Source organism: Protopterus annectens, chromosome 4.part0 (genome assembly GCF_019279795.1).
Source record: "Protopterus annectens isolate FY-2018-M chromosome 4.part0, PAN1.0, whole genome shotgun sequence".
Lineage (NCBI taxonomy): Eukaryota > Metazoa > Chordata > Ceratodontiformes > Protopteridae > Protopterus > Protopterus annectens.
The window spans coordinates 340,932,110-340,957,109 of NC_056733.1; the positions used below are offsets into that span (position 1 = coordinate 340,932,110).

Below are 25,000 nucleotides of genomic sequence, written 5' to 3' on the forward strand. Positions count from 1 at the left end.
CTGCAAAGTGCAGAGACAAAAAAATGAAAGCCAAACTTGGGATGACAGGAGAAAATAATCCCAAAAGCTGCCTAAAGCAGACCGCTCCTGGTATAAGTTAAAGACTTCAGCAGTGTTTAACAACAAAAAACAGAAAACTAAACAGCTTATCAAAACATGAGTTTCAGCTAACAAAGGCACAGACCTGGCACATTTGTAATAAGTTAAATGCTAGCAATATAACATGCAGCAGGACTCACAAATGCTTCCAAAAGCACAGAAGTGACAAGAGGGAAATATACAGACCAGGGTTACAAAGCAAGTCCAGAGTCCTCTCTGTTCAAACTTTTGATGATATTTTACAGGTAATCTATCGATATTAATATTTCATTAAAATATTTCAAATGAACTCACCTTCTTCTAACAGGATTGATTTGCAGGAGTGCACATAACATTGATTTCTTATTTTACATTTTAAGTGGAATTATCTGTAAAGTAAAAAATCAAAACCATCGAACTGAGGTCAATTCAGATTTTAATAAAACAAGTAATATAAAACATAACACGAGCGCTTTTGTCCCTACCAAGAGACTTCATCAGATAAATCATGTACACACACACACACATAATGAGTTTATATATGTTTGTTGTTCATTCAGTCTGCATAATTGATTTTTTAATAGGGTAAGTTTCCAGTCATCCCCATTCATGTTGGGTGTCAAAATGTCAAAAATACCAAAAGTGAATCTTTTAAAATTAGCACGTCTTAGAATATTTATATAAAGCATTAGTCTCCCTGTTAACACTTATTTCATAGAGGTGCTCATATATCTTTGTTTTTAAAGCTCTCTAAGTTCTGCCAATGTAAAAGGCTGGACACCCCTCACATTTAGCTAAGTATAAGTCTCTTGGAATAACAATTTCCCCCATTAAAAAAGGGACTGAAATGGCAGTTGAGATTAAAAGCCACTATGCCCCCTGGACTTAATGATCACATTTCCCTTATGCCTGTACTAAACGAAAGAGCAGCTTGTGTTTAGTTAACTTAAATAGAAAAAAAAACTTTCTGGAAAAGTGAAAAAATTACTCATTGGGCGCATGTCACAAATGTTCTTATGGTTCTTGTCCTGTAAGGGTTAACATTGCCTTGAGAATCAGTTATGCATATTAAATGCACAGGAACAGTATATAAACTCATTATGTGTGTTACATGATTTATCTGATGAAGTCTCTTGGTAGGACAAAAGTGCTCATGTTTTTTGTTTTATTTTACTTGTTTTATTTAAGTCTGAATCAACCTCAGTTTGCTGATTTTGATTTTTTATTTGGCACTTTCTGTTTACACATTCATTTGAGAATTCAGGAATTAGCTGTAAACTCTTAAATGCGGCTTAAGAATTCCTGATGGCACATGCCCAACATGACTACGATCAAGCTGCATTTACCAAGAGCACAACTAATCATAGCTCAGAGGCTCTGTCTCATTTGTTACTCATTACTGCTAATGAAAAAACTGTTTTCACAGTAAAAAAGTACCCTCTTAAAGGGCTGAGCAGTTAGGATGTCAAACAATCACTGATATACAACTTATTGGTAGAATACTGCACTGGGGTACAGATGTTGTGTGAACTAGGTAAGAGTCAGAACTACAGACATCTACAAAGTACACCACTATATCTTACATTTACTGCAGCTCTCCATACAGGACTACTGTAATAGGTGCACCCACCACAACAATCCATGAGATGCTACCTTCTCCAACAAGCAAGCCATACCCCTCAGTTTTATTTATATGAACACTTTTTTCCAGTGTAGATATGCTACCAAGAAACAGCAATTTTGACTTTTCAGTGTCCAGTGCCCAATCACTTCTACTTCAGTGCTGCCTAGGCATTCTTTTATGCTCTACAAGTGTGTGTCTATGTCTGTACGTGCACAGGCATGCATGGTCAAAAGTGCCTTAGTACTGACAGCTTCTTTTTATGAGAAAGTATGCATGGGACAAGGCAGAAAAGGAAGAGCTGTAAGAATCCGAGACCTGTAAATTCTGCGGCTGAACTACTTCTGAACAGTTTTGCAGGGATACAGTAGCAGGCTGCTTTTTACAATTAAGGTAGGTTATTGCAACTATCTCTACTCCTTTTTTTCGCCAGCAATTAGGACTAAAGAATGAGATGTCAAAATAGGGACTTAAAAAAATGTTGATCACTTGGAAGGCAGAAGTAAACTTCTCTCTAAAATGAACTGCAGTACCAATTTGTAATGTTTTTTTTCTAATGTGCCTCCTATTAATAGGTGAACTGAGAAAAGTATAATTAGTTTGTGTTTTTTTTTTTTTTTTTTTTTTTTTTTTTTTTTTAACTAAGAACTGGTCTCGGGCACCTTTTTGATGTAAAAGCTATATGTAGATTTGCCAGTATTACTGGTAAAACAAACCCATGGTAGTGCTTTAAACTTATTGAAAAGTTTATGAATGAATTTGAATTAACTGCTGTTGGTCTTATGGATATTTGTCAGTGCTGAGTGGTTTGAAGAATTGGCATATTCCAACCTATGCCAGACACCCATGCTAATGGTGGGAGAGTCTTTGTCCCCCTATTGGCCAGTGTGTCCCCACAATAAAGGCCAACAACCCTACGTTAATAAGATACTGGGCAGCCCAGCTGCCCAGCCTGGGTTGCCTATGACAGCTCTGTTGAGAAAAAGCTGGATGTAAAACCAACTGACCTGTCAAAAATTAACTAAGAATTGCTACAATTAATGCAAGTTCACTGACAGTATGCAGCTTGGAAGTAGATGACATGATGGCAAAAGGAGACTGTACATTTGGGAGACAAGAGGGAAGGTACAGCAAAGTCACTTGGCTTGGAATTTGTGGTGCGAGACGCTCTCTTCCGAAGACAGTAAGGGATGTTATCAGAATTTGTGACCAACTCATGACAATCAGATTCTAGTGTAAAGGTAGTCTGATATTAGCCTAAGCCCATGCAGGATGATTGTGATGAAGAAAAGGGGATGAATAAAATCAGGCAGCAGTTGCAGGAGCTCCTAGAAATAATGGGAAACAATGACATGGGAGACCTGCATTGCTCGTATGCCTAGGTACACATTGGTGGGGCAACAGGAATAAAGAATGAAAGAACATTCTAGACTTCTGTCTAGCAAATGGACTGATGGTGGCCAATACATGGTTCACCAAGACAGAGTCACAAGATCACATACAAGAGTGGCTAATATGCAACTCAGGAATACTTCCTCGTAGGAATGCAGGGCATTCAGATACAACTGGATACTGCAAAGTTATCCCCTTGTGAAACTGTCAGCCCCCAGTACAAAACCACTGGCACATCAAAACAACATGTTTGAAGACTACAGAACAGATATGCGACCGAGCAAGACATGGAAATAATGTACATAAAAGTTGGTGATGTAATGCAGAACCCCAGAAAGTTATCATAAAGAAGTGGGGGGGGGCACAGACTAAATTACAGAGGAGTGCTGGTTGGTATGGCTAACAAAGAGGCTAAGACAACAGTTGTAGTGGCAAAAAAACAAGGTATCAGAGAAACTTCTAGTAGTTTCCAGAAAGTTACTCTGTAGATGGCAAAGAAGCTCTATCAGGTGGCAAGGCAATGACAGAAAGATAAAGACTGTCAACAGACACCATTCATAAGGAATGCCAACAACGATCTGCTCAACAGTCCAGAGAATATCCAAGGCAGATGGAGTACTTCCAAGAGTTTTTTAAATGAAGAAAAGCTGTCAGAAATGGTATGGCCCCATGTAGGGACAACAATAAAAAAGAACCCACCATAGAAGAAGAGTCAGAAGGAAAACAAAGTCCGGGGAAAGCAGCAGTTATTATCGAGATGTTTGATGAGTTATGAGAAATTGCTCTTGATGGCACTCATTACAGTATGGAAAGGAGGATATATTCCACATAACTGGAGAATAAGCATTGTAGTGCCAGTGTACAAGACCAAGGGGGACACTCACCTGTGGGAAGTATCAAATTCCTGTCAAACTGCATTAAAGTGCTGGACAGGGTGACTGATAAAGTACACAGAATAGTAGGAAGTAAGATAGGACATTATCAATTCAGATACTCTCAGAAGGATGAAGCACAACCTTCCCATTGTTTTCAGTGAGGCATATAGCGGAGAAGCTGGAGATGAGAGGAAAAAATCCAAATGGGCATTCCTAGAACAGCCCTGTAATGGTTTAAAGTCCTGGAAACAATGGCAGAATTAGGGCAAGCTATGTACAACAGTCCAATTATACAAGAGCAAACAATACTTGGACTCACCGAGAGGTTTTCCGGTGGGATTGGATGACCATCGGAGTTTAGCTCTGAGCCCACTGTTGTTCAAGCTGGTGATGGACTACATTATCAAATGGATTGGAGGGGACAGATTACTAAAGCTGCTGCATGCAGATGATGTGGCACTATAAACACACTCTAAACAGGAACTTTGGCAAGTCACAGGGGACTGGAATGCAAAACCAAAGGCACATGGGATGAAAGAGTGCAAGCAGGACTCATGGCAGCAAGTGGGGGAACATCAGAAGAAGCTGAACACTGAGACAGAAGGGAAAACAGTGGAACCAATAAACAGCTTCAAGAATCTGGGAGGGGCGGTTTAGAAGGAAAACCTGAATGAGTAAATCAATGCTAGAATCAGAGGTGTTGCAACTGACACAATGTCAGAGATAGCTTGTGAAGGCAGAGAAGTTGAGAATACCTGATGGGATAGAGATAAAGTGTCTGAGATAGATGGCAGGATGCACACTGTGGGACAAGACAAAGAAATGACATGAGAGCAAAATCCAAAGTAGCCCCAGTTACAGAGAAGGTCAATGACAACAGATTATAGTGGTTTTGAAACATGTACAGTAAAGTGGAAGATGATTTACATAAAGATTAGGAAGATGCAGGAAGAAAGCAAGAGGAAAAGAGGATTTCCAGCCAAGAGATGGATGGACGTCATGACACAAGTCCTGTGTCACAGAGCCCACTCTACTACTCAGCATGAATTTCAAAGAATGTGAGAGAGTTGAAGTGACTCAAGAGTGGTGGCATCCCTTGACACAACACCCCAAACTCACACAGAAAAATGAGAAAAAAGGGGGTTGTTGATTGTATTTAAGTACCAAGAACATACAGTTTTAACCAGTCTTGCCAAGATTCTTTAGCAGTGTATGTACGATGAATCATTCTTTGAAACTCTGATGTAAGTAAGCTTTTCCAGTTAACAAAACATGCAATCACAGGTTCTGATACTGGGTTATCATTATCAGTCAATTAGAAATGTTTATTTACTTTTACTATCCTTTGTTAAATACTTGCCCATGCCAGAAGGAATATGCTTATGGTGTACAAAATTTGACACGGGGAATGACAGTTGAAGGCCTGGCAGCTGTTGCTAACACTGGTCTGCACACCATATTGGAAACATTAGGGTATCAGGTACAGCAGCGAAACCAAGTATTCCCTTTACTCCATGGTAGTACGAGATATCACTACAAGGACTGGAGGAAGTTTTTTTTATTTTTTGAGGAAGTTTTTTTATTTTTTGAGGAAATCTCTGTCCCTTTACATTTGACAAGGGGACGGTCATCATCTTTGTATCCTCCTACGATACACACTAACTTGGAGGTCATGCTACTGTGGAAGAAAGGGAATACTTGGTTTTGGTAGAAAGGAAATAATTCTCCTTATTTCTGAAGTACAGAAATGTTTTGAATTTGTGTTGTGGGGCACAAATAATCCAGAGTATGTAATAATTGCTGAAAGGTTGTTTGAAACTGCTTTATAGCCCTTGACTACACTTCCAGGTATAATTATGAAAATGTTATTTCTACAGTACAAAACCCTGAAACTGTTTTAGAAATGGACAAAGGAAAGCAGGTTTGCAAAGAAATGAGAGGTCAAGTCCTGTTCTCAATCCTGCACATCTTACTATGAGCTTCTGTTTTTGTGTACATTAGAAGAAATAAAATCAGAAAAAAGAGAAAGATGACTGTAAAATAGGAAATCATGTTAGTGGTGCACATGAATGATTTTGTTAGTATCATTAGGAATAAGCAAAAGTTTTGTACTGACCATAATGATGCATTTGTGTTGTTTGTTTTCATCCTTCCTCAACCAACGGGTCTCGGATTCAACCTCTTATCCAGCTTTGGCCACTTCACTAGACTTTGGTTCCATAGTTCAAGCTCCTCCCCTTACCCATAATCTTCTTCTAAACCTGGATTACCTCACATCGAGTTTGCCCCTGGTCAGCCTACCATTTTGCACCAAAAACATGTAGCCAGTCAAAAACAGTCTAAATTAAAATACATTCTAGTTAGGATAGACAGAAGACTAAGACTACTGAAGCTCATTCAGCAAGGCAGACAGGAATCATTCTTAAGGACAAGCTAGAAGCCTAAGTGAAAAAAACTTCCAAAGCTGAAAGGGGGCTGGAAGGCAGGAGTTTGAGGAAGAAAAGAAACAGACAACACAGGTGCATCATTAAGGTGTGCACATAAACTTTTGTATCTGATGTCATTTTCATCTGTTTCTCAACAGAGTCCACAGCTACAGAAAACTTCTTGGTGGTCCTCTAGGAAGGATATTCCGCAGTACAGTGGAGCAAACACTGCTCTATCCCTAAATAAAATGTCTGATTTGTTATGAGCATTGGACCAAGTGTCAGCTGCATAAATGTTATCTACTGAAGACCTGGACCAGAAAAGCACATGAAGTGGCTACAGATTTGATGGAATGAGCCATAGGAGGTTTAAGTAAAGCTGACCGTTTCTTATGAACAAAGGAAATGCAATCAGTATGTCATCTGGTTAAAGTTAATTTTGATGCCACCTTGCCCAATTTAGCTTTGGAAAAGGATATAAACAATTGGTTCGATTTCCTGAACTCTAGTTCTGCAGAGATAGATTCTAAGCGGTCTGTGAACATCCAACAAGCACAGCATGTATTCTTCCTTGTCGGAAAAGCTTGGAAAGAAAACAGCTAGATTGATGGACTTGGCTGATAGCAGTTTCTGATGTCACCTTGGGTACGAAAGAAGGGTTAGTCCGAAGAAAGACCTCATCCTTATGAAAAATAAGATATGGTGGCTGGGAAGAGTGTGCCTTGAGTTCTGATACTCATCTCGCTGATGTAATTGCAGACAGAAAAATGGTTTTCCATGACAAAAATTTTAAGTCTACCTTGGCAAAAGGCTCAAAGGGAGACTGTGTCAAAGTCTGAAATACAAGTTCCATGGGGGAGTATGTTCTTAATAAGTGGTTGAAGTAAAAAGGCATCTTTGAGACAAGCCTTACATAATCTCAGTGATACCATGGAAGAATCTTTTATGCCTATGTGAAAATGAGAAATGGAAGCAAGTTGGACCTTAATGGTAGAATAACTAGCTCCACTACTGAAAATTGAGGCAAGAAATCAAGGATAGCTGGGATAAGTGATGAAAAAGGTTCCAGATGTCTCAGGAGAGAGATGGAAAATCTTTTCAATTTGCTCTTACAAGTCTTCCCAGCAGAATCTTTCTGGGAGGATCTAAGGATATGATGTACCAGAGAGGAAAGCCTGGGCAATCTAGCTATCTCTGAAAGTGGAGAAACCAAGCGGAAAATTGAGCATCAGAATATCCAGGTGAAGTATCCTGGATGGATGATATAAAAAGGTCCTGAGAAGGCTCTAACAGCCATAAAGAGTGCATCGGATGAGGCCACAGGAAGGGAAACCATACTTGTTGAGGCCAGAATCGTGCAACGAGGATTACTTTGCTCTTCCACTAAGATGCTTTGTAAAGAAACTTGGGAATGAGAGGGATGGGGGGAGATAAGCAGAGAGGAGATTGGGGGTTAATCATGAATCATTCTCTCTCTCAGTGACTTCCCCTTATGAAGGGACCAGGGTAAAATACTTGCTGCATTTCGAATTGTGGGGAGAGGTGAAGAGGTCACAGCACAGTTGGCTTCCACTTGCGAAAAATCCTTTCCCTCACTAATAGGTTGAGAGATTACTACTAAGGGAGTAAGATGGACCTGCTCAGTTTGTCTGCTAGCACACGGACTTCCCCGGAATATGCACTGCCAGCAGGAAGTGGTCAGAAGAGATTTTCCACTGCCACACTCTCAGTGTTTCTCAACATAAGGGGTAAGATCAGGTTTCCCAGTTTGTTGATGTACCAGACCGACATATTGTCCATCTGAACAACCATCCCTGCAGGGAGATCATCTTAAAATGCCTGCAATGCTAATAGGACTGCTCTTATGACCTCCAACTGAGACCAAGAGCCTTGAACTGTCCTTTCCAAGTAATGCCCCTCACCCTAGTTGGGAGGCATCCATAGTCACTGTGGTCTTTAGTACAGAAGGGATAAAAGGGTGGCATTCAGAAACAACTTCTGTGTGAAGCCACCAGACTATGTGTTCTCTGCAACCCTCTGTAATCTGAATTAGTACAGTCAGAGGGTGACATCCTATTGACCACTGCATTGCAAGCATCCACTGCAGTGCCCTCATGTGAAATCTTATTAAGGGTAACAGAACTATAGAAGCTGCTATACACCCAAGAAGTTGTAAGACTAACTTGGCAGTAGAGGTAGGAAAAGAGAGAATGCGTTTAACCATTTCTGTGGTAAGCATGCTATCTGTGCCACCATATCCAGAGGAGCACCAATGAATTCCAGGACTTCAGTGGGGGAGATATGAGATTTGGCATAGTCCACAGTGATGTCCGGTTGAAGACACAGGTGGAACAAGTAGTTCCCTCACTTAAATCAGTAGTGGCTTGGTGGGAGCAGACATGAGACAGTTGTCAAGCACACCTGGAATCCTAGCAGTCTCAAGTGAGCTGTGACCACTGCCATGCACTTGATGAACACACTAGGGGCTGTGGTGAGACCAAAGTGCAGGGTCCTGAATTGGTAGTGACTGGTTCCCAGCCGGAAGTATAAGCATCTCCTGGAGTAACTGTCTATTTTGATGGCATAGTATACATCCTGGAGATATTCAGAGCACATCCAATCGTCCTTGTGCAACAGCGGCAGAATGGAGTGAACCATGACCATCTGGAACTCGGTGCTTGACCAACCGATAATCAAATTGGTCTCAAGTCCCCATTTTTCTTAGTCACTAAATCTTGAATAAATTCTGGATCCTTGCTGGTCTGGGGGGACCACTTGGATGACTCTTTTTGTCAGCAGCTTATCCACTTCTAGAGCTGCTGCTTTCCTCTGACTGGGTGGAACACTGGCAATCCTTCTGTTCCAAATGGGAGATTAAAGGGAAATTGGTATGTAATAATCTCTGGATATGACCCTCTGCAACCAGGTGTCTTTGGTGATGGCTGTCCAGGCTTCTGGGTGCAAGGATAAGCACCCCCTTGACTGTGGGGAAGGGATCCATCTCCATAGGAATCCTGGGAAGACCCTTGCATCTTAAGAAACTATATCTTTATACCTTCTCCATGGTTCCAGGAAAAGGTCCTCTGAGGGTTAGAAAAAAGTATTCCTAAGGCAAATAATGGCTTCCCATCCTTTTCTCTCCTGGATAGTGTTTCCTTCACCTTAAGAGACAAACAACGTGGCGCCATCGAAGGCAGCACTGATGAATTAGGTCCTGAAGTGCTCTGCAAAAATCACAAACGCACATCCAGGGATGCCTTCTTATGGCAATTCCTGAACCAGCCACTCTCAAAGCTCCTTATGAAGCATGGGAAATCAGCCTCATGGAGGAGATGGACAGTGACTGAAGGGTTGCCATTTTTGTGAAGAAATTGTCTTGTCCTACTCAGACATGGGCCCTAAGGGTATTAGAAAACTCCTTGAGCAATGTCCTCTAAAATATTGTAACGTCTGTCAAGTAGTTCTGTGCTCTGACAGCAAAGGTTGCTGACTTGTAACCACACTTTTCAAATCTAACACCCTGGACACTATGGGGGACAGACAGAAGAACTCTGCTCAGTAAGTTCTTTAATGGCCTCTGCTACTACCAAAGCATCCACTAGGGGACTCTTGCTCCAATGGGCATGATCCCTTGACGCAACAAGGTACTTATCTGGCCTCTTGGAAATGGGCTCTGTGACACTCAGAGCCTTCCAAGGCAAGCGGGAGATAAAGTCTACCATCTCATCCACCAGTGGGACTACCCAGGACATAGCTGAGCCATCTCTGAAAGCCTCAAGAAACACTGACGCCTACTGCGGGGGGGGGGTAGGTCAGAAGACCAGTCAACTTTCTGTCTCAAAAGTTCAAGGATTTCACTGAAAGAGACATCGGCAAGGGGTGATCTGGGAGGGACCCCTCCCCTTCAGCAAAATCAGTGTCTTCCATTAAACAAAACAGTGTAAGAAACTTCTCTGCGTGGAAGATTTTCAGTCCATATATTTCTAGTTAATCACTGCATATTAATCAGATCAGACAATAGTAGTAGAAGTAGCGAACGTAAACTCGTCTTAAGTCAAAACAAAACCAATTTGTAGAATAAAATAAAATAAAATAAATGTTTCCATCATCATACATACATTTTTTTCTTATTTTTATTTTTTTCGGGTTCTTTTTTCCACTTTATTCAAAATGATGTGTCTGTGTACTTAATAAAGGATTTTCGACTGGAAACAGACTGCCTGCCTTGCTTGGATTACTTTTGAATACTTCGTAATGCTGTAAAATTATATATTTTCTATTATTACTTTTTGTTTTATTTTGACTTAAGACGAGTTTACGTTCGCTACTTCTACTACCATTGTCCGATCTGATTAATATACAGTGATTAACTAGAAATATATGGACTGAAAATCTTCCACACAGAGAAGTTTCTTACACTGTTTTGTTTTTGGACTCACTACAGTTTAGTGGGTTGTTTTGAGACTTCGGGGATACCACGGAGATTACTTGTTTTTTGTCTTCCATTAAACATGCCTGCAGGGAATCTAAGTGCCTCCTTTTGCATGTATGCTTCAGAAGGGGCTCTCATGTGGGATGCTCCAGGCAGGATTCAGAAGTGTGAGCAGAATCCTGGATGAGGACAGTCTCTAAGCTTGATGGGACTAGCTGTCCTGATGGAAAAGGATGAAAAGACACAGGATCCAAAGTAGACAGTTGTGGATGGGATGGACCTGAGGGGGGCAAGAATGTCTTGTCCACAGAGGTGGAGAATGCTCTCTCCACTACCTCAAAGGGAGAGGCCATGGGGGAACCAAGAACTGACCTGGAAGGAGCTGAAGCCACCTGCCCAGGATGGCTTGCAGCACCCCTTAATACCTTGTCTTGATTCAAAGGTTGGAGCAGAGCTGTCCAGCGCCCAGGCTCTGAGGGGAAGGAATGGTTCTGAAGGCAGAAGAGTTGAAGCCAACCCCCTGGATCTGGTGCCAATACTATAATGTCAAGATCCTTCTGGCTCCAACACAGTCACAGCAGTATGGATCAGATAAGGTGTTGGAGTCAATGAGGGCCTGGCTTTAGATCAGACACAGACAAGCTCAAGATCAAAGGTCCAGAGACTCTGAAACCAGGGGATGTTAGAAGTTGGGATTGGTTTGGTGGCAGCCTCATGGGTCCAATATGAGCTGGGAGGACTCCCAACTGAATCTGGATTCTGAGAAATTTTCACATCATCATGTCCACATCTGCTTCTGTAGGCCTCCTAGCTGACCTGAGGGATGAAGAGGTTAAGTGTGGTCTGGAAATCCATCAGTGTGTCTTCTGAAAGAAAAGTGAATGGAGTCTTGAGGAAATAGGCTCCAGGGAGTATCCAAGAGACCTCTGGCATGGAGAGCGAGTTGGACCCAAGGGGGCAGTTGGATATGAGGATCTTAAGTTTAGATGGCATCAGATCCGAGGAAGCAGTTACATCCAAAGATTCTGCAATGTTCTCGGGTGGAGCCTAACCTAAAGCAGATGTAGGAAAGCGATTGGAGGAATGCTTCCCTGAATCTTTAACCTTGCCAGCAGAATCCCTCTTGGATGTCTCCAAAGATTTCTTGGAGGAGGGGGGAGCTTCAGAATATGAAGATGGAAGCAGATCTTCCAACACATGCTTGTTTTTGCACTCAACAAGTGCTCAGTGATTGAATTCAGCACAAATATTATAAATCGGTGTTAAGTGGCTCTGCTCCAAGGCAATACATGCACTCATACACAGCATCTGAATTAGGAATTTTGTGCCCACAAGATGAGCATTTTTTAAAACCAGTTGGTTTCTCAGACATCTTGAACCAAACAGCAATAACAGAGGCAACTAAGAAAAAGGGAAGGCAAGGAAACAAAGGAAGGATGGACTAGCAACAATGGTAACACAAATACCAGCACAGTTATGAGAGACAGAATATAAACAATGGTAACAGGAGGAGTACCTCAACATAAGGTAGCAGAAAAATACAAATAAGCAGGGGTAAGAGGCCTAATGAGACAAAAAAAAAGTCTACTCTGACTAAATATCTCTGTGTGTAGCTATGTGTGTGTATGTATATATATATATATATATATATATATATATATATATATATATATATATATATACATACATATACACATATATACATACATACATACATACATACACACACACTCACTTCCATACATACATACACACATATATATTTATATCTGAAGGGGAGAAAAGGAACTAGATAAACAGTACCCTCCTAAGGAGAAACAAGAAAATAATGACTTGTCTAAAAGCGAAGACCACTCGAGCTACAAACAATAACACCGAAATGTTGAAGCAACAAACGAGATCTGAGGTAATCCAAGCTTAGGAAAGGATTATGGGTAAGGGGAGAAGCTCAAGCTATGGAGCTAAAGTTTATTGAAGTGGATGAAGCCATATCAGAGGTCGGATCTGAGACCCATCTTTTGAGGAATGGATGAAAGATAACATCAGATCAAATATTACTACTAAAACTAATACCATCACTATAACCTACGATTAAAAAGTGAAGTTCAACTCATTAGTACTGTTGGCAATATCCCATGGTCAAGAATTATATATTATGCCTAGCGAGAATAAATGGGTTTATACCACAGATAACTTGAGGGGACACATATATGAGATGAAGCATTTAGGAATGGCAATCTGTCCATTAGTTGTATGGGGGGACAATCCTCTGGTAAATTTTCTGTTTCTCATCAACAGATCCAAGTTGCACTTGAATATGGACAAGGATAATCTATGTTTTATGTGGATGGGGAGTCTGTTCCAGAGTACTGGTATCCCTATAAGATAAACCTGTCCTCCACACCACTGCAGAAGAGGTTTAGACCCCCTAGACAGAGCATTTCAGATGCCACTTGATGTGCATTAAATCCGTTAGCACTGGGTCAGAGGATGCCTTGTATGCCAGACACAGGTCACCACTTAATCTGTAGGATACCAAGTTTAGTAACGGGGCTTTGAATCAGTCCATGTATGACATAGTTTAGGCCTTGTATCCTTTTACTAAGGTATCTCTGTGGACATTCCAGTTGTTGCATGTGTAAGGACAATTACATGCCAAAGGGGGCATTATACTCCATGACTGGCCTAATGAGGGCTGAAAAAAGGGAAACAATAACATTCCTAGATTTAAACACAATTCCTTTGTTTATAAGCTGTGCAATATAGAAGGACTTTCTCATGGCAATGGACACCTGTTGGTCAAAAGCTAGGTCACTTCAGAGAAGTACATGCCAAACAGGAAAGGTCCAAGCGCAGTAACCTGGGTGACTCCACTGGTGACAAGTCTCTCTGTGGAGACAAGCTTCCTCCATTTTGATTTCCTGCGTCCTATCTGTGAGTCAGCTAGCAATTCATTAGGTAATACAGGGATTTATTTTCCCAGGTTATTTAACTTTTCTACTATGCCTGAGTGAGGATTTGTGTCAAAAGCTGTGGTGAGTTTGAGGTATGAGGTGTGTACAGTTTTACCTTCATCCATTGCTTCGGTGACCTTTTTTAAAAAGAAGAAAGAAGTCCACCAGGTTAAGTTTACATGAGCTGCTGTTGACGAATCCAAACAGATCCAATGTTTGCAGATTCCCTATGCCCTTATTAATTAGCTCCATGATAGGTTCACATGAGTATACTAGGCTAGTGACCACTAGGGCCCTTATAAGCCTAGCAGAGCAACCCAAATATGACCCACAAATTTGATTTATATAGGGGGTAATTTACTGACAACCTCTGTCCATCAGAGACAAAGGCACGAGACCAGGACTGAGTTTACGATTACCCATCCAGTGGGCTAAGTTGTGCTTAAACAGGGATAGGGAGAAGATGGGGAGCCTGTTCCAGAGAATGGGAATTCTGAGAAACACACTTCTCTCAAACATGTCCTATTTATTTCTCAAGCAAAATTTAAGCCTTTTAATCTAGTAGTTCTGATGCTGTTTGTTTTGGGGATGTGCAAAATGTTCATCAAAACAGGGTCCAGGGATGCCTTGTATGTTAAGCAAAGACCACTTCTCAGAAGTCTGTATTTATACTGAGTGAAGAGACGGGGCTTTGAGGTGATTAGCATAGGACATTGAGTTTACTCCCTGTACTCATTCCATAAATAACCTTTGTGGATGTTCCAGTTGCTGCATGTGTCTGGTCAGATACAAACAGAATGGGGCATTACACACTATGATGACCTCTCTAGACCTAGATGCCATGCCTTTGCTTTTAAGATGAGCAACACAGAAGGATATCCTTACTACCTTGGACACATGTTGGTCGAAGGCTAGGCTGCTATCTATACGACTTCCCAGATCCCTGACTTTTTTGTTGCGTCTTTCAGCTTTTCCCGGTTAGGGGTCGCCACAGCGGAACTCCGGTCCGCTAATAATTGGCAGTAGAGTTTTACGTGCTGGCTTGCTGGGCCTAACGCACAACCTTCAACGAAGGAATGCCCGTTCACGCATGTCGCCACACAGAAGACGCTCTGAGAATTGAACAGGCAACGTCTGTGAGGTGACAACGCTACCGCAGCACCACCACCGCAGTCCCCCAGATCCCTGACTAATGAATCAAATTTTAAGGTTGTTTAATTGATGATGTAGTTACCCAGGGGTGCAGACTTCTCAAAAGGTACTATAATGCATTTCTTGGTACTGACTTTTAAGCCATGGCTTTAGCACCCATTATTTGTCTGTGTTGGACTTTCCTGAAGAGTGCTGTCATCTTCAGGTTATTCAATGACTGCTCCCAGTTTGCAATCATCTATGAACATGGCTAGCCAGAGGCTTTTGACATTCGCTTTGACATCCAAGAAGTAGATACCAAACCTGAGTGGGCCTAGAACAGAGTGCTTATGGACTCCACTGGTGACTGGCCTCTTTGTAGAGATGACTTCAACAATTCTTACCTCCTGGGTCCTATTAGTAAGCAGTTAGCTATCAGTATGTTATAAGGGGTTTATATTTAGCTCTGCATGTTTGTTGACAATGCCCGAGTAGGATATTGTTTCAAATGCTTTAGCCAGATCTATGTAGGCAGTGTGGACAGTTTGCCTTCATTCATTACCATAGTGACCTTTTAAAGAAGTCCACCAGATTCAGTAAGCATGACCTTCCTTAGTCAAAGCCAAACTGGAAAGGATTCAGTGTTTAGAGGTCTCCTATGTCCTAGCTGATAATTTCCATGATCGTTCTTTCCATGACTTTGCAAGTAAGACTAGTCAGACTAAGGAATCTATAGTTTCCAGGATCTGAAGGTCTTCCTTTACGAAGGGGGATGGCTATCTCAGTCCTCCAGTAACATGGCACAAAACCTGTTTTAATGACTCCAGGAATCCTGAAAAGTTGTATTTTAGAAAGTTCAGGAGGCATTCTGGGATGTTATTGGCTCCCAGTGATGTATGTTCTTGGCTTTAGAAAGAGCAGCCAGTTCATGCTCCCTACTTGTAGTTGGAGGGGGTTATGTTTTACAGTATTTTTTGGGGGATGGTTGGGGGTGAGAGGTAGGCAAAACTGGAACTGAATTTGTTGGTTAACAGGTTCGCTACATTACCAAATTAAGTAACGACGATGCCATTAACCATCAGTTCAGCACATTGCTGTGTGCTGCCCTTATGGTTTCTACCACAGGTGAAGTAGGCCTTATGGTCATCTTTCACCCGGGAAGCTATCTTAGCTTCAAAGTTGGCTTTGTTTTACCGAATTAGCCCACTCAGTTGCCTATTTAGTTTGACATGGGAGTTTTTATCCTTAAGGTAATCACCCTTCCTGATTTTTGACATTTTTTTTTCTTCCGTTGCATCTCCCGTTTAATTTGGGATGCCACCAGGGTGTTTACTTTCTGGGGCCAGTCCCGGGCTTGATGCTGGTAGGTACAGCAGCAGCTTCTATGCAGCCACTGACATGGTTGTACATAGTTTCTGAGAGCAATTCACCATATGCTATTGTGTTCTTGGAGTTTGGAGGAGCACTGAATTTTGACAGATAATCATTTAATAAAAGGTAATTTGCCTTGGAATAGTTGCCGTTACTGGTTTTAACGGGATTACGAAGTTGATTTTGCTTTCAAAGGAGAAAGCTTTACCTTATCAGGAAGGATGAGATACTGGGGGGGGGGTGAAGCATTCTCCCATATTTGTGAGCACGAGGTCCAGTATGAAAGAGCCTCTAGTGGATGTGTTCACTATTTGTTCAAGGGTATTTCTATTTATGAAGTCCGGGAATCTCTACGTTTTGAAGTCGTGTAGGATTCCCAGTCTACAGAGGGGTAATTAAAGTCTCACATGAGTATGTTGCTTGGTTGGATGATAAGTGTCTCCAGTAGGTCAAAGTATGCATTGTGACATGGAGGGTGACCTATAGCTGGCTAGGATATGGTACAGGATTTTGTCTATGGTGATCTGCATGTGGAGGAACTCCAAGATGTCATCCTCTTTGATCACACTACAGGTAAACTTGTTACTGGTGTAAACTGAGACACCTCCACAATTAGCCCTTGCCTGTGCAGCTACTAGTCTAAAAGTGTGGAAGGCAGTGAAACTTTGCACTGCTGGGGTACTTTGTCACTTTAAACCATGTCCGGATAGCTGCACAGATGACATCAATATTAGAGTGTCAGGAGGGCTTGGAGGAATGAATTTATTTATTTTTTTTAATTTAGGCACCTGGCATTAAGCAACAATAACCTGCGGTTCATTTGAGTTGATTCTGCAATGTTGGTAGATTTGTCAATTTGGCACTGCCTAAAAAAGGCACTATGGTCTTTTCCATAGCTTTGCACGTCAGACTTACAGGTCTACAACTGCCTGGGTCTATGGAAGGTCAACCCTTATGCAGGGGAATGACTGTAGCTATTCTCCATTTGCTTGGCATAAAACCTGTATGAAGGCTAAGGGTGAACAGTGCTGTTAAGGGGTTAGCTAAATTGTGCTTCATGGTATGTAATATGCATCAGGGATATTGTCAGGACCCATTGATGCAGTGTTTTTAGCTTCTGATAGTGTTTTTAGATCTTGGTCTTATGTGATAGCTGGAGGTGAGCCAGTTTCAGTTATATCCTAAGGGATAGATGGAAGGGAGAGAGGGGTAAAGTTAGAGCTAAATTTATCAGCCAGTAGACTGGCTATTTCTTCAATATCAATGTAGGTAACATAGTTCACAATCAACTCAGTACATTACTACATTGTGTTTTTGAGATTACAAACAACTAAAAAGGCCTTGTTATTGTCTTTATCTTGGATACCTATGTTAGCCTCAAACTGAGCTTTGGTGGATTTTATTAAGCTCCTGATTTGTCCAGCTAATTCAGTGATGAGGGCTCTAGCATTCTGGGAATTACATTTCTTATCTTCGGTTAAAATTCTCTTCCTTTTATTATAAAGCTTGTTGATATTATGGTTCCATCATGGGGGTTTGTTTCTGGGATTTGCACTGCACTTGTTCCTATAGTGAACAGTTGCATCTATGCAGCTGTTTACAGGCTGGTATAGTGCGGTAATGTACATTTCTGCATATTCGTTAAGAGCTAATTGGGCTTGTTGAGGGGTTTGAAGCTTGCCAATGTATCACTTAAAGAGTAGGTAGCTTGTCTTAAAGAATTTTCTAAAGGTACCTTGGGTGGAATGGATCTTTGGTTTCAATTATCCTGGCAAAACAAAGTGCAACTTACAAAGTACAACTTGTTATTTCAGTACAGCTATCCTCTCAAAATGTGCAACTTTAGTCACATGCTTACATGTCATAGCAAGCAGCATCACCAAAATGCATTTTCTGTTAATTCCACTTAATTGCTGGATTTCTAATTTAAACACAAAAGTGTTTATTTACAGTTTTGTACTTTTGCACCACAGTACGTACTGCCTATTAAACTGTGATGCATTTTTCCCTGCTGCATTTTTTACTTTTTCCTAAACTATCACTGGGGTCTTCACTGACCTTTGGGTCATTTTACTTCTCAAGAATGTCAACACAGGGATAGTGCTGAGCCATTTAAACAATTGTCCAAGTATGCAAGAGTACCTGCAAGGAAACACTGCAATCTTACCAGCAGGCAACAAACAATAAAACGTCAAAATAGAAATGTAAGCTAAGCTACTGCAAACTTTACACACCAAGAAACAGAATAAAAAAAAAAAAAACAGAGGAAAAAAAATCCTCTCACTCATCACATAAAATGTTTTTTTCACAAATAGTGACAAGTGCTGCCCCACAAGAAAGGTAGTACGCATCTACAAGAAAATCAACATTTAAACAAAACACCCTCCACCAGTTAATGTAATAAATACATACAAGAGATCAGGTATTACATACACATGCCACTGGCAGTCAATGGTACATGCTAACTGTTCGACTGAGGAAACCAAACAAACACTATGAAATCAGCAACTGTCACCTCTCAGTCTGGCTTGGCCACATAATGTTTTCAACCTCTAGTTTGAAATGACAAGGAAGTAACCAATAACTTTTTTTTTCTCTTTGTTGGAGGAAAATATTAAAAAGTGCAATAAAAAATAATTAGTTCTGCTTTAAAACTGTGAAGGACAACTTCACACTGTCACTACATAAAGAGCAAGCCTGGCAAGTACTAGCAGGCTGCAAAGGAAGAACATATTAAAGGAGCAGCAAATCAGCTCACTGCAGGATAAGAAAGACACATGACACTAAGGAAAAACAAAACGCCTAAGCCATTCTTACACATACTAAGACTGGTACAATATACCACTGTCAAAAAACAGGAGAGTGAAACAGCACAACAGCCTTATTACACTCATACTAGGTGACGTAAGAAATCTTCCTGCACTACTGGACATGGTACCTTATCTTAATGAAATCAGAATGCCAAGATGATGGTGAAGAGAGAGGTGCTCGGGGGGGGGGGGGGGTTATTCCCCTAGTACACATTCATATTCTGCGAGATCACAAGATGACACTGTCTGAAGAATGGGGCTGCACAATGGCACAACAGATAGTGTTATCTCCTCACAGCAAGAGGTCTCCTGCTTCGATTCTCGTCTGCGGTGACTTCTGTGCTGAGCCTGTATGTCCTTCCTGTGCTTTCGTGGATTTCCTCCGGGTGCTCTGGTTTCCACTAACATTCCAAAGACATGCAGTAGGTGGATTGGACACACTAAATTGGCCATAAGTACATGAGTGTGTGGTGTGGAACTACCGCAGCAGGGCTAACTACCTGGAGTGTATACCTTGGCTCTAGGCGAATGTCACTGTTGAAGTGACACCCTGACCCAAGGTGCAAAAAATGGGGAAAAAAGGGGTTGTGGCTAGATAGATGGGTCTGAAGAAGAATGAAATGGGGGCAACAGCTTGAAGGACAAACAATATCTGCACAAAAACGCACAGTAATTCACAGAGACAGACAGACAAGGTATACATACCTATATCAACAGGTTGGTCAGAATGCACACGGACTGGGGGTTGCTGCTTCCTACGTACAATTTCCACTATTAGAGGAGGAGAAAGATGCTCAAATTCTTTTGTCATAATCACCTGATTGAAGTGCGATTCTTTCACTACAAAGTTAAGGCAGTGTTCCTGAAACAACAAAGATGTACACAGTCATTACCTATAATCTATGGAACCAAAAGAATACAAACAGTCCATTAAAGAACTAGATGTTTTCATTTACTTCACTTCTTTGATAGGCCAAAGTTATACCTTTTGTCTTATGGACAACCGTGGTAATTTAAGATAATTAAATCTGGGAGGGATGCTTTAAGAACGCATTTTCTTTAACTGCTTGTCTCACTTATTAAAAACCAGGCTTAAAAATCAGAAATGTTCAGATTACTGCATATGTCATTAAAAAAAATAAAATAAAGATTAAAAAACTTATGCAGAGGTTCACGCGAAGACAAATAAAAGGACAATATGGCACAATCCTGTGATTTATTTCACTCTACTTATTGATCTTAAAAAGTATGAGCAACAGAAGAAAATGTCTAAATACTGAACAACTGTGATGACATCTTCTGCACCAGGAGTTATATTACAGAATTTATGCACAAATCCTTCAGCATCTGCCAAGTAAGCAAAACAGGGCGTTGTTGCACAAAACAAGCATTTCATGTCATGGGTAGTCACCTCCTAACCCTCCTGCTCTATAGTCAGTACACAATCGTTTCCCTAGCCCAGTGTCTACTAAACCTTGTCTGCTTCTTCCGCATTCCTCACTGCTCATTACTGTTTTTCACGTGGTCAGTTAGACTTTCCATATCTTCTGGCCAGAACTTTTCAAGGATCCATACTGGGGTGGCTCCTTCACACAAAGCAAGGACTTATGCTGCTAGCTAGCATATTGTGCACTGACAGCCCCCCCAACACACACACACACACACACACACACACACACACACACACACACACACACACACACACACACACACACACACACACACACACACACACACACACACACACACACCCTTCTCCTTTGTGTGATAAATGACTCCTGTCTGAGAAAAAAATTAAAAGTCTTTGATACAGAAATTTATCATCATCATAAGGTAACCAAGCACACACAGCTGTTACGAGTAAAGAAGGCATCATGGAGGCATTACAAGATGGTACAAAGCACTCTGATTACAAACAGGAAAATAAAGCAATAAATACTCTTTAGGCACAAACTACTTCTACTAGCATTTAAAACATTTAAAAATATCCACAATGAGGAACTTCTCCTAATGACTTAATATACATCAAGCAGTTAGGTGGTATCAGTCAATTTCAATAAAGCAGTTTATTGTCACCTTACATGGCTTTGTTATGGGCTCCCTCTGTTGCCAGACAAATGGAATGAATTTCTTACTAGCCATTCACAATTCAGTATGTGATGTACCTTGTTCAGCTTGAATTTGTTTTTCCTTATAAGCTTGCAGCTACATTCTTTTAACAGTGCTTTGTCTTGGTCTTGTCAGTAGAAATTGTTCCAGAACAATACATCCAAACATCTAACAGTGACAGTGACCAGCATAATATACTTTCACTTCCATATGTCCATGTCAAATGTCTGTTTCTACCTTTTTTCCTCAACCACTTGTAATGAATAGTTAACTGGTCTACTTGACTACATGCATTATAGTATGTGTTGGTCACAGGCTCTACCATTTGTGTGTGTTAAAGACACATGTTGCAATAGTGCACAATTCTCTCTCCCTCCCTAACCAATGTGTTTCAGAGAGACCTTTTACAATTTATCTCTCAAGCCTGGTAATCACCTTCATGTTGTCATAACAGTAGAGATCCAAACAAACCGGAAAATAAATGGAAGCTGATCACATGACTAAGATGTGTACTTCTTCATTCTCTTACTTTTTACTGATGATGCAGTGCATAGCATCAGAAAGTACAGTTGTGCAAGACAGCTTTTGGATACTCTCAAAGATTATTAATACTGCAACAGTGATCACGGAAGGACATAGTACATTTTTTGAAAAACTTACCATAACAGTATACATCTGACTACTCACTGTTGCAGTACTAAATCTATAAGCTATCTTGCCAAGGACAGATGTTTGACTGGCCAACATACCAAGGCCTGGTCAACTTCCCCTAATGCCATATGTCTGATGTATGAACTCAAACCAGCAGAAGTAAAGGTTCATAAAAGCCTTACAGACACAAAGTGCCTCATGACTACCTTACCCCCAGACAAAATGGTGGAGCAGAAGTAGAGGTGACTATGTAGATATGTACACATCAAAAAAGAACCTACCTTGAACAAAATAAAATAGAATGAAAAAGAGGAAGGATGGAGTGATGTAATACTACAACAGTGATCATTTAGACATCTACAGTTATAGTGAGGTCTTACATGACTGCATAATATCCTTCTATGATCCTTTTGCAATATTATTAACATATGAGATATTCCCAAAGCTTTCCAAGGCAAAAAAGTTTATGGTCCAAAAAACCCAAGAAAACTTGATGGAGCAAAACCTACTTTGTTCTTAGAAAACACATCAATCTTATAATGTGTAGTGAAAAGTATAAACAAAAGAGCAAATAGCGGCTTCAAGAATAGATTTGGACCAATTTTGAAGAAAACCACTGAAGATGCAACAGTTCTAGTGGAATGGGTATTAACTGAAGCCACAAAAGAATAACTAAAATAAACAGCTTTAGAAATCCAATAAGAAATTGTTTGTTTGGAAGCAGGAACATCTAAATATTTATCCTGGAGAGAGACAAAAACTTGATTAGACTCTCCAACAAACCTGGTTCTGTTTAAACAGGGCCTAAGCAGACTACAAATATCCAAAGAATATACGATCCTTTGCTCTAAATTCTGAGTGGAAGAAAAGAAAACGGTAGGCAAGTTAAAGATGTGATTCAAGGATAAATCATTAACCACCATTGGCATAAAGAAAAGATTAGTAAATAGAGTGACCCTGTCCATATGAAAGACGAGAAAAGGCAGAACAGCCATTAAGGCTTTCAACTCTGAAACGTGCTTTGCAGAGGTCAAAGCCACTAGCAGCATCAAGTACAAAACTTGTGAGAAGCAGCTTGCTCAAAAGAAGATACGGTAAGCTTTTCCAGAACTTAATTCAAATGCCAAGGATGAGGAATAGCTTTTATTGGAAGCCTAACATTAAGTAGGTCTTTCAAAACCAGTTTCACCTCGAGTCAAGATGACAACGGAGGATCCAAAGGAGATTTCTAGAAATAGCTGACAAACGAGCTTTAATAGAAGAAAATGCCAGGATAGCATTTAACAATTCACACAGACCAGAATATTAGGAATATCCATCTGATAAAGGTCGTAATTCTGCGTGTGACACCAAAAGGGAAATATCTTCCATTTGCATAAGATTTTCTAGTGTTTGGTTTTCCAGCCTCCTTTAAAACCTTAAGCAGATCCTCAGATAACTGGTGCCCGAATGGAATTAAAACTATCACCCACAGAGTCAGACTCAAAGTTGTTGGCTTGGATGAATCAATGAGCCATTGTTCTGTGAAAGTAAGTCTATCCCGTGAGGTAAAGTCTCATGACTGCCCCTGTCCAGATGAAACAGAACCAATGCTGCTGGAACAAGAAAGAGTCACAATCACAATTTTTGGTTTGTCCTTCCTGATCTTCAGAAGGACTTTTGAAACTAAAGGAACTGGATGGTAAGCATAGAGGTACCCCTTTTTCCAGGGAAAGGACAAGTTATCCTTTCTCCACAACTGACGGCATGGTAGACTTGGGGGGGGGGGGGCAATCTTGTGCTGTCTGTTGTACATACAAACAGATACATCTGTGGAGTACCTCATCGATGGGCAATGTCCAGAAAGATATCTGTTTAACATATATTCATAAAGGACTGCTTTGGATCTCCTGAAAAAGTCTGTGACGGTTTCCATCTGAGGGTACATACACAGCCTGGAGAAAACAGAAGAAAATCTGACCTGAGACAGAATTAAGCAAAGTTACTTCAGGCTCAGGGTGAAACACTACCTGGTCAGAAGATCCATCACAAAATGCAAATGAGTCAGAAGACACTCCTGGGTAGCAGCTTGAATGAGAATATTGTCTAGACAAGGAAACATTTGAACACCTTGAAGTAGGTAGAATGTAAGGACAGGAGCTAGGTACTATGGGAATACCACCAGGGTAGTGGAAAGACCAAAGGATAAAGCAAGAAAATGGAAAGTGATATGAAGATGCACAAAAATACAAGAATTTCCAAAAATTGGGATGAAAAGGAAAATGAAGACATGCGTAGTTTAGACTGAACATTACCATGAAAGCTTGAGGGAAAATCACTGGGAGTAAGGACTGAATTGTCAATATCTTGAAACTTAGAACTTTCAGAAAAGTGATGAGAACAGAGAGACCCAAAATAGATCTCCACATTCCCTCCTTCCTGGAAACCAGAAACATTTGAGTAGAAACCAGTTCTATGGCAGTACAGAAAAAACAGTTCAACTGCACCCTGAACAAAGTTCTCAAAGGGGCAGAACAAGGTAAACCCAGCTTTGAGGAGATTGAGCCATTCCCAAAGGGCAAGGAGCAGCTTTCCAAGTCATTCTGTATCCTCTCCCTGAATAACAATCAAAATCGAGTTGTATGAAGTGATAATCTGCCAAACTAGCACAGCGAGAGAAAGCCTTTTTCAATAAAGGTACCAGAGAAAGACCAAGTGGGAAGAAGCTGGGTCATCTAAAAAGCATAACCAACTATCATCCCCGTCTTTCCAGTTCACTTAATCAGTGCCATTAAAGATGCACTCCATTCCACCTCTGGGATGGAAAGCAAACAGCTACTAGCAAAGCAGCTTTCTGTTTATAGTGGAGCACAGCTTATGAGTTTTTCCCACTCATCAGGCAGCACATCAGAATGCTATCAACCCAAACAGCAGCAAGATTATCAAGGCTTGGTTCCTGCACAGTGCCCTTAGAGATTCATAGGTGTAAACTAGGCTAATAGTGGTTCCAAGTAGACCTTCTGAAGCCTAGCCCTGCTTTTCCCATAAGTAATTGGCAATACAATCCCACAAGTAATTAGCTGTACTTTTCAATAAGTAATAAGATGAACTGTATCCCACTGAAAAAGCAAAACAAGTTCTTCACTGCCTACCAGGTGCAATAACCTCAAA

At 40.8% G+C, this 25,000-nt stretch overlaps 1 protein-coding gene across 2 annotated transcripts in view; it reads right to left on the minus strand.

The window, feature by feature from the left end:
- Window positions 1-25,000, minus strand: part of LZTR1 (leucine zipper like transcription regulator 1) — an 830,693-nt gene that overhangs the window by 265,388 nt on the left and 540,305 nt on the right. For both annotated transcript variants that reach the window (XM_044068313.1, XM_044068312.1), the window contains one exon: window positions 19,796-19,952. In XM_044068313.1, coding sequence (XP_043924248.1) covers window positions 19,796-19,952 — 157 coding nt within the window. The remainder of the gene's footprint in view (window positions 1-19,795; window positions 19,953-25,000) is intronic.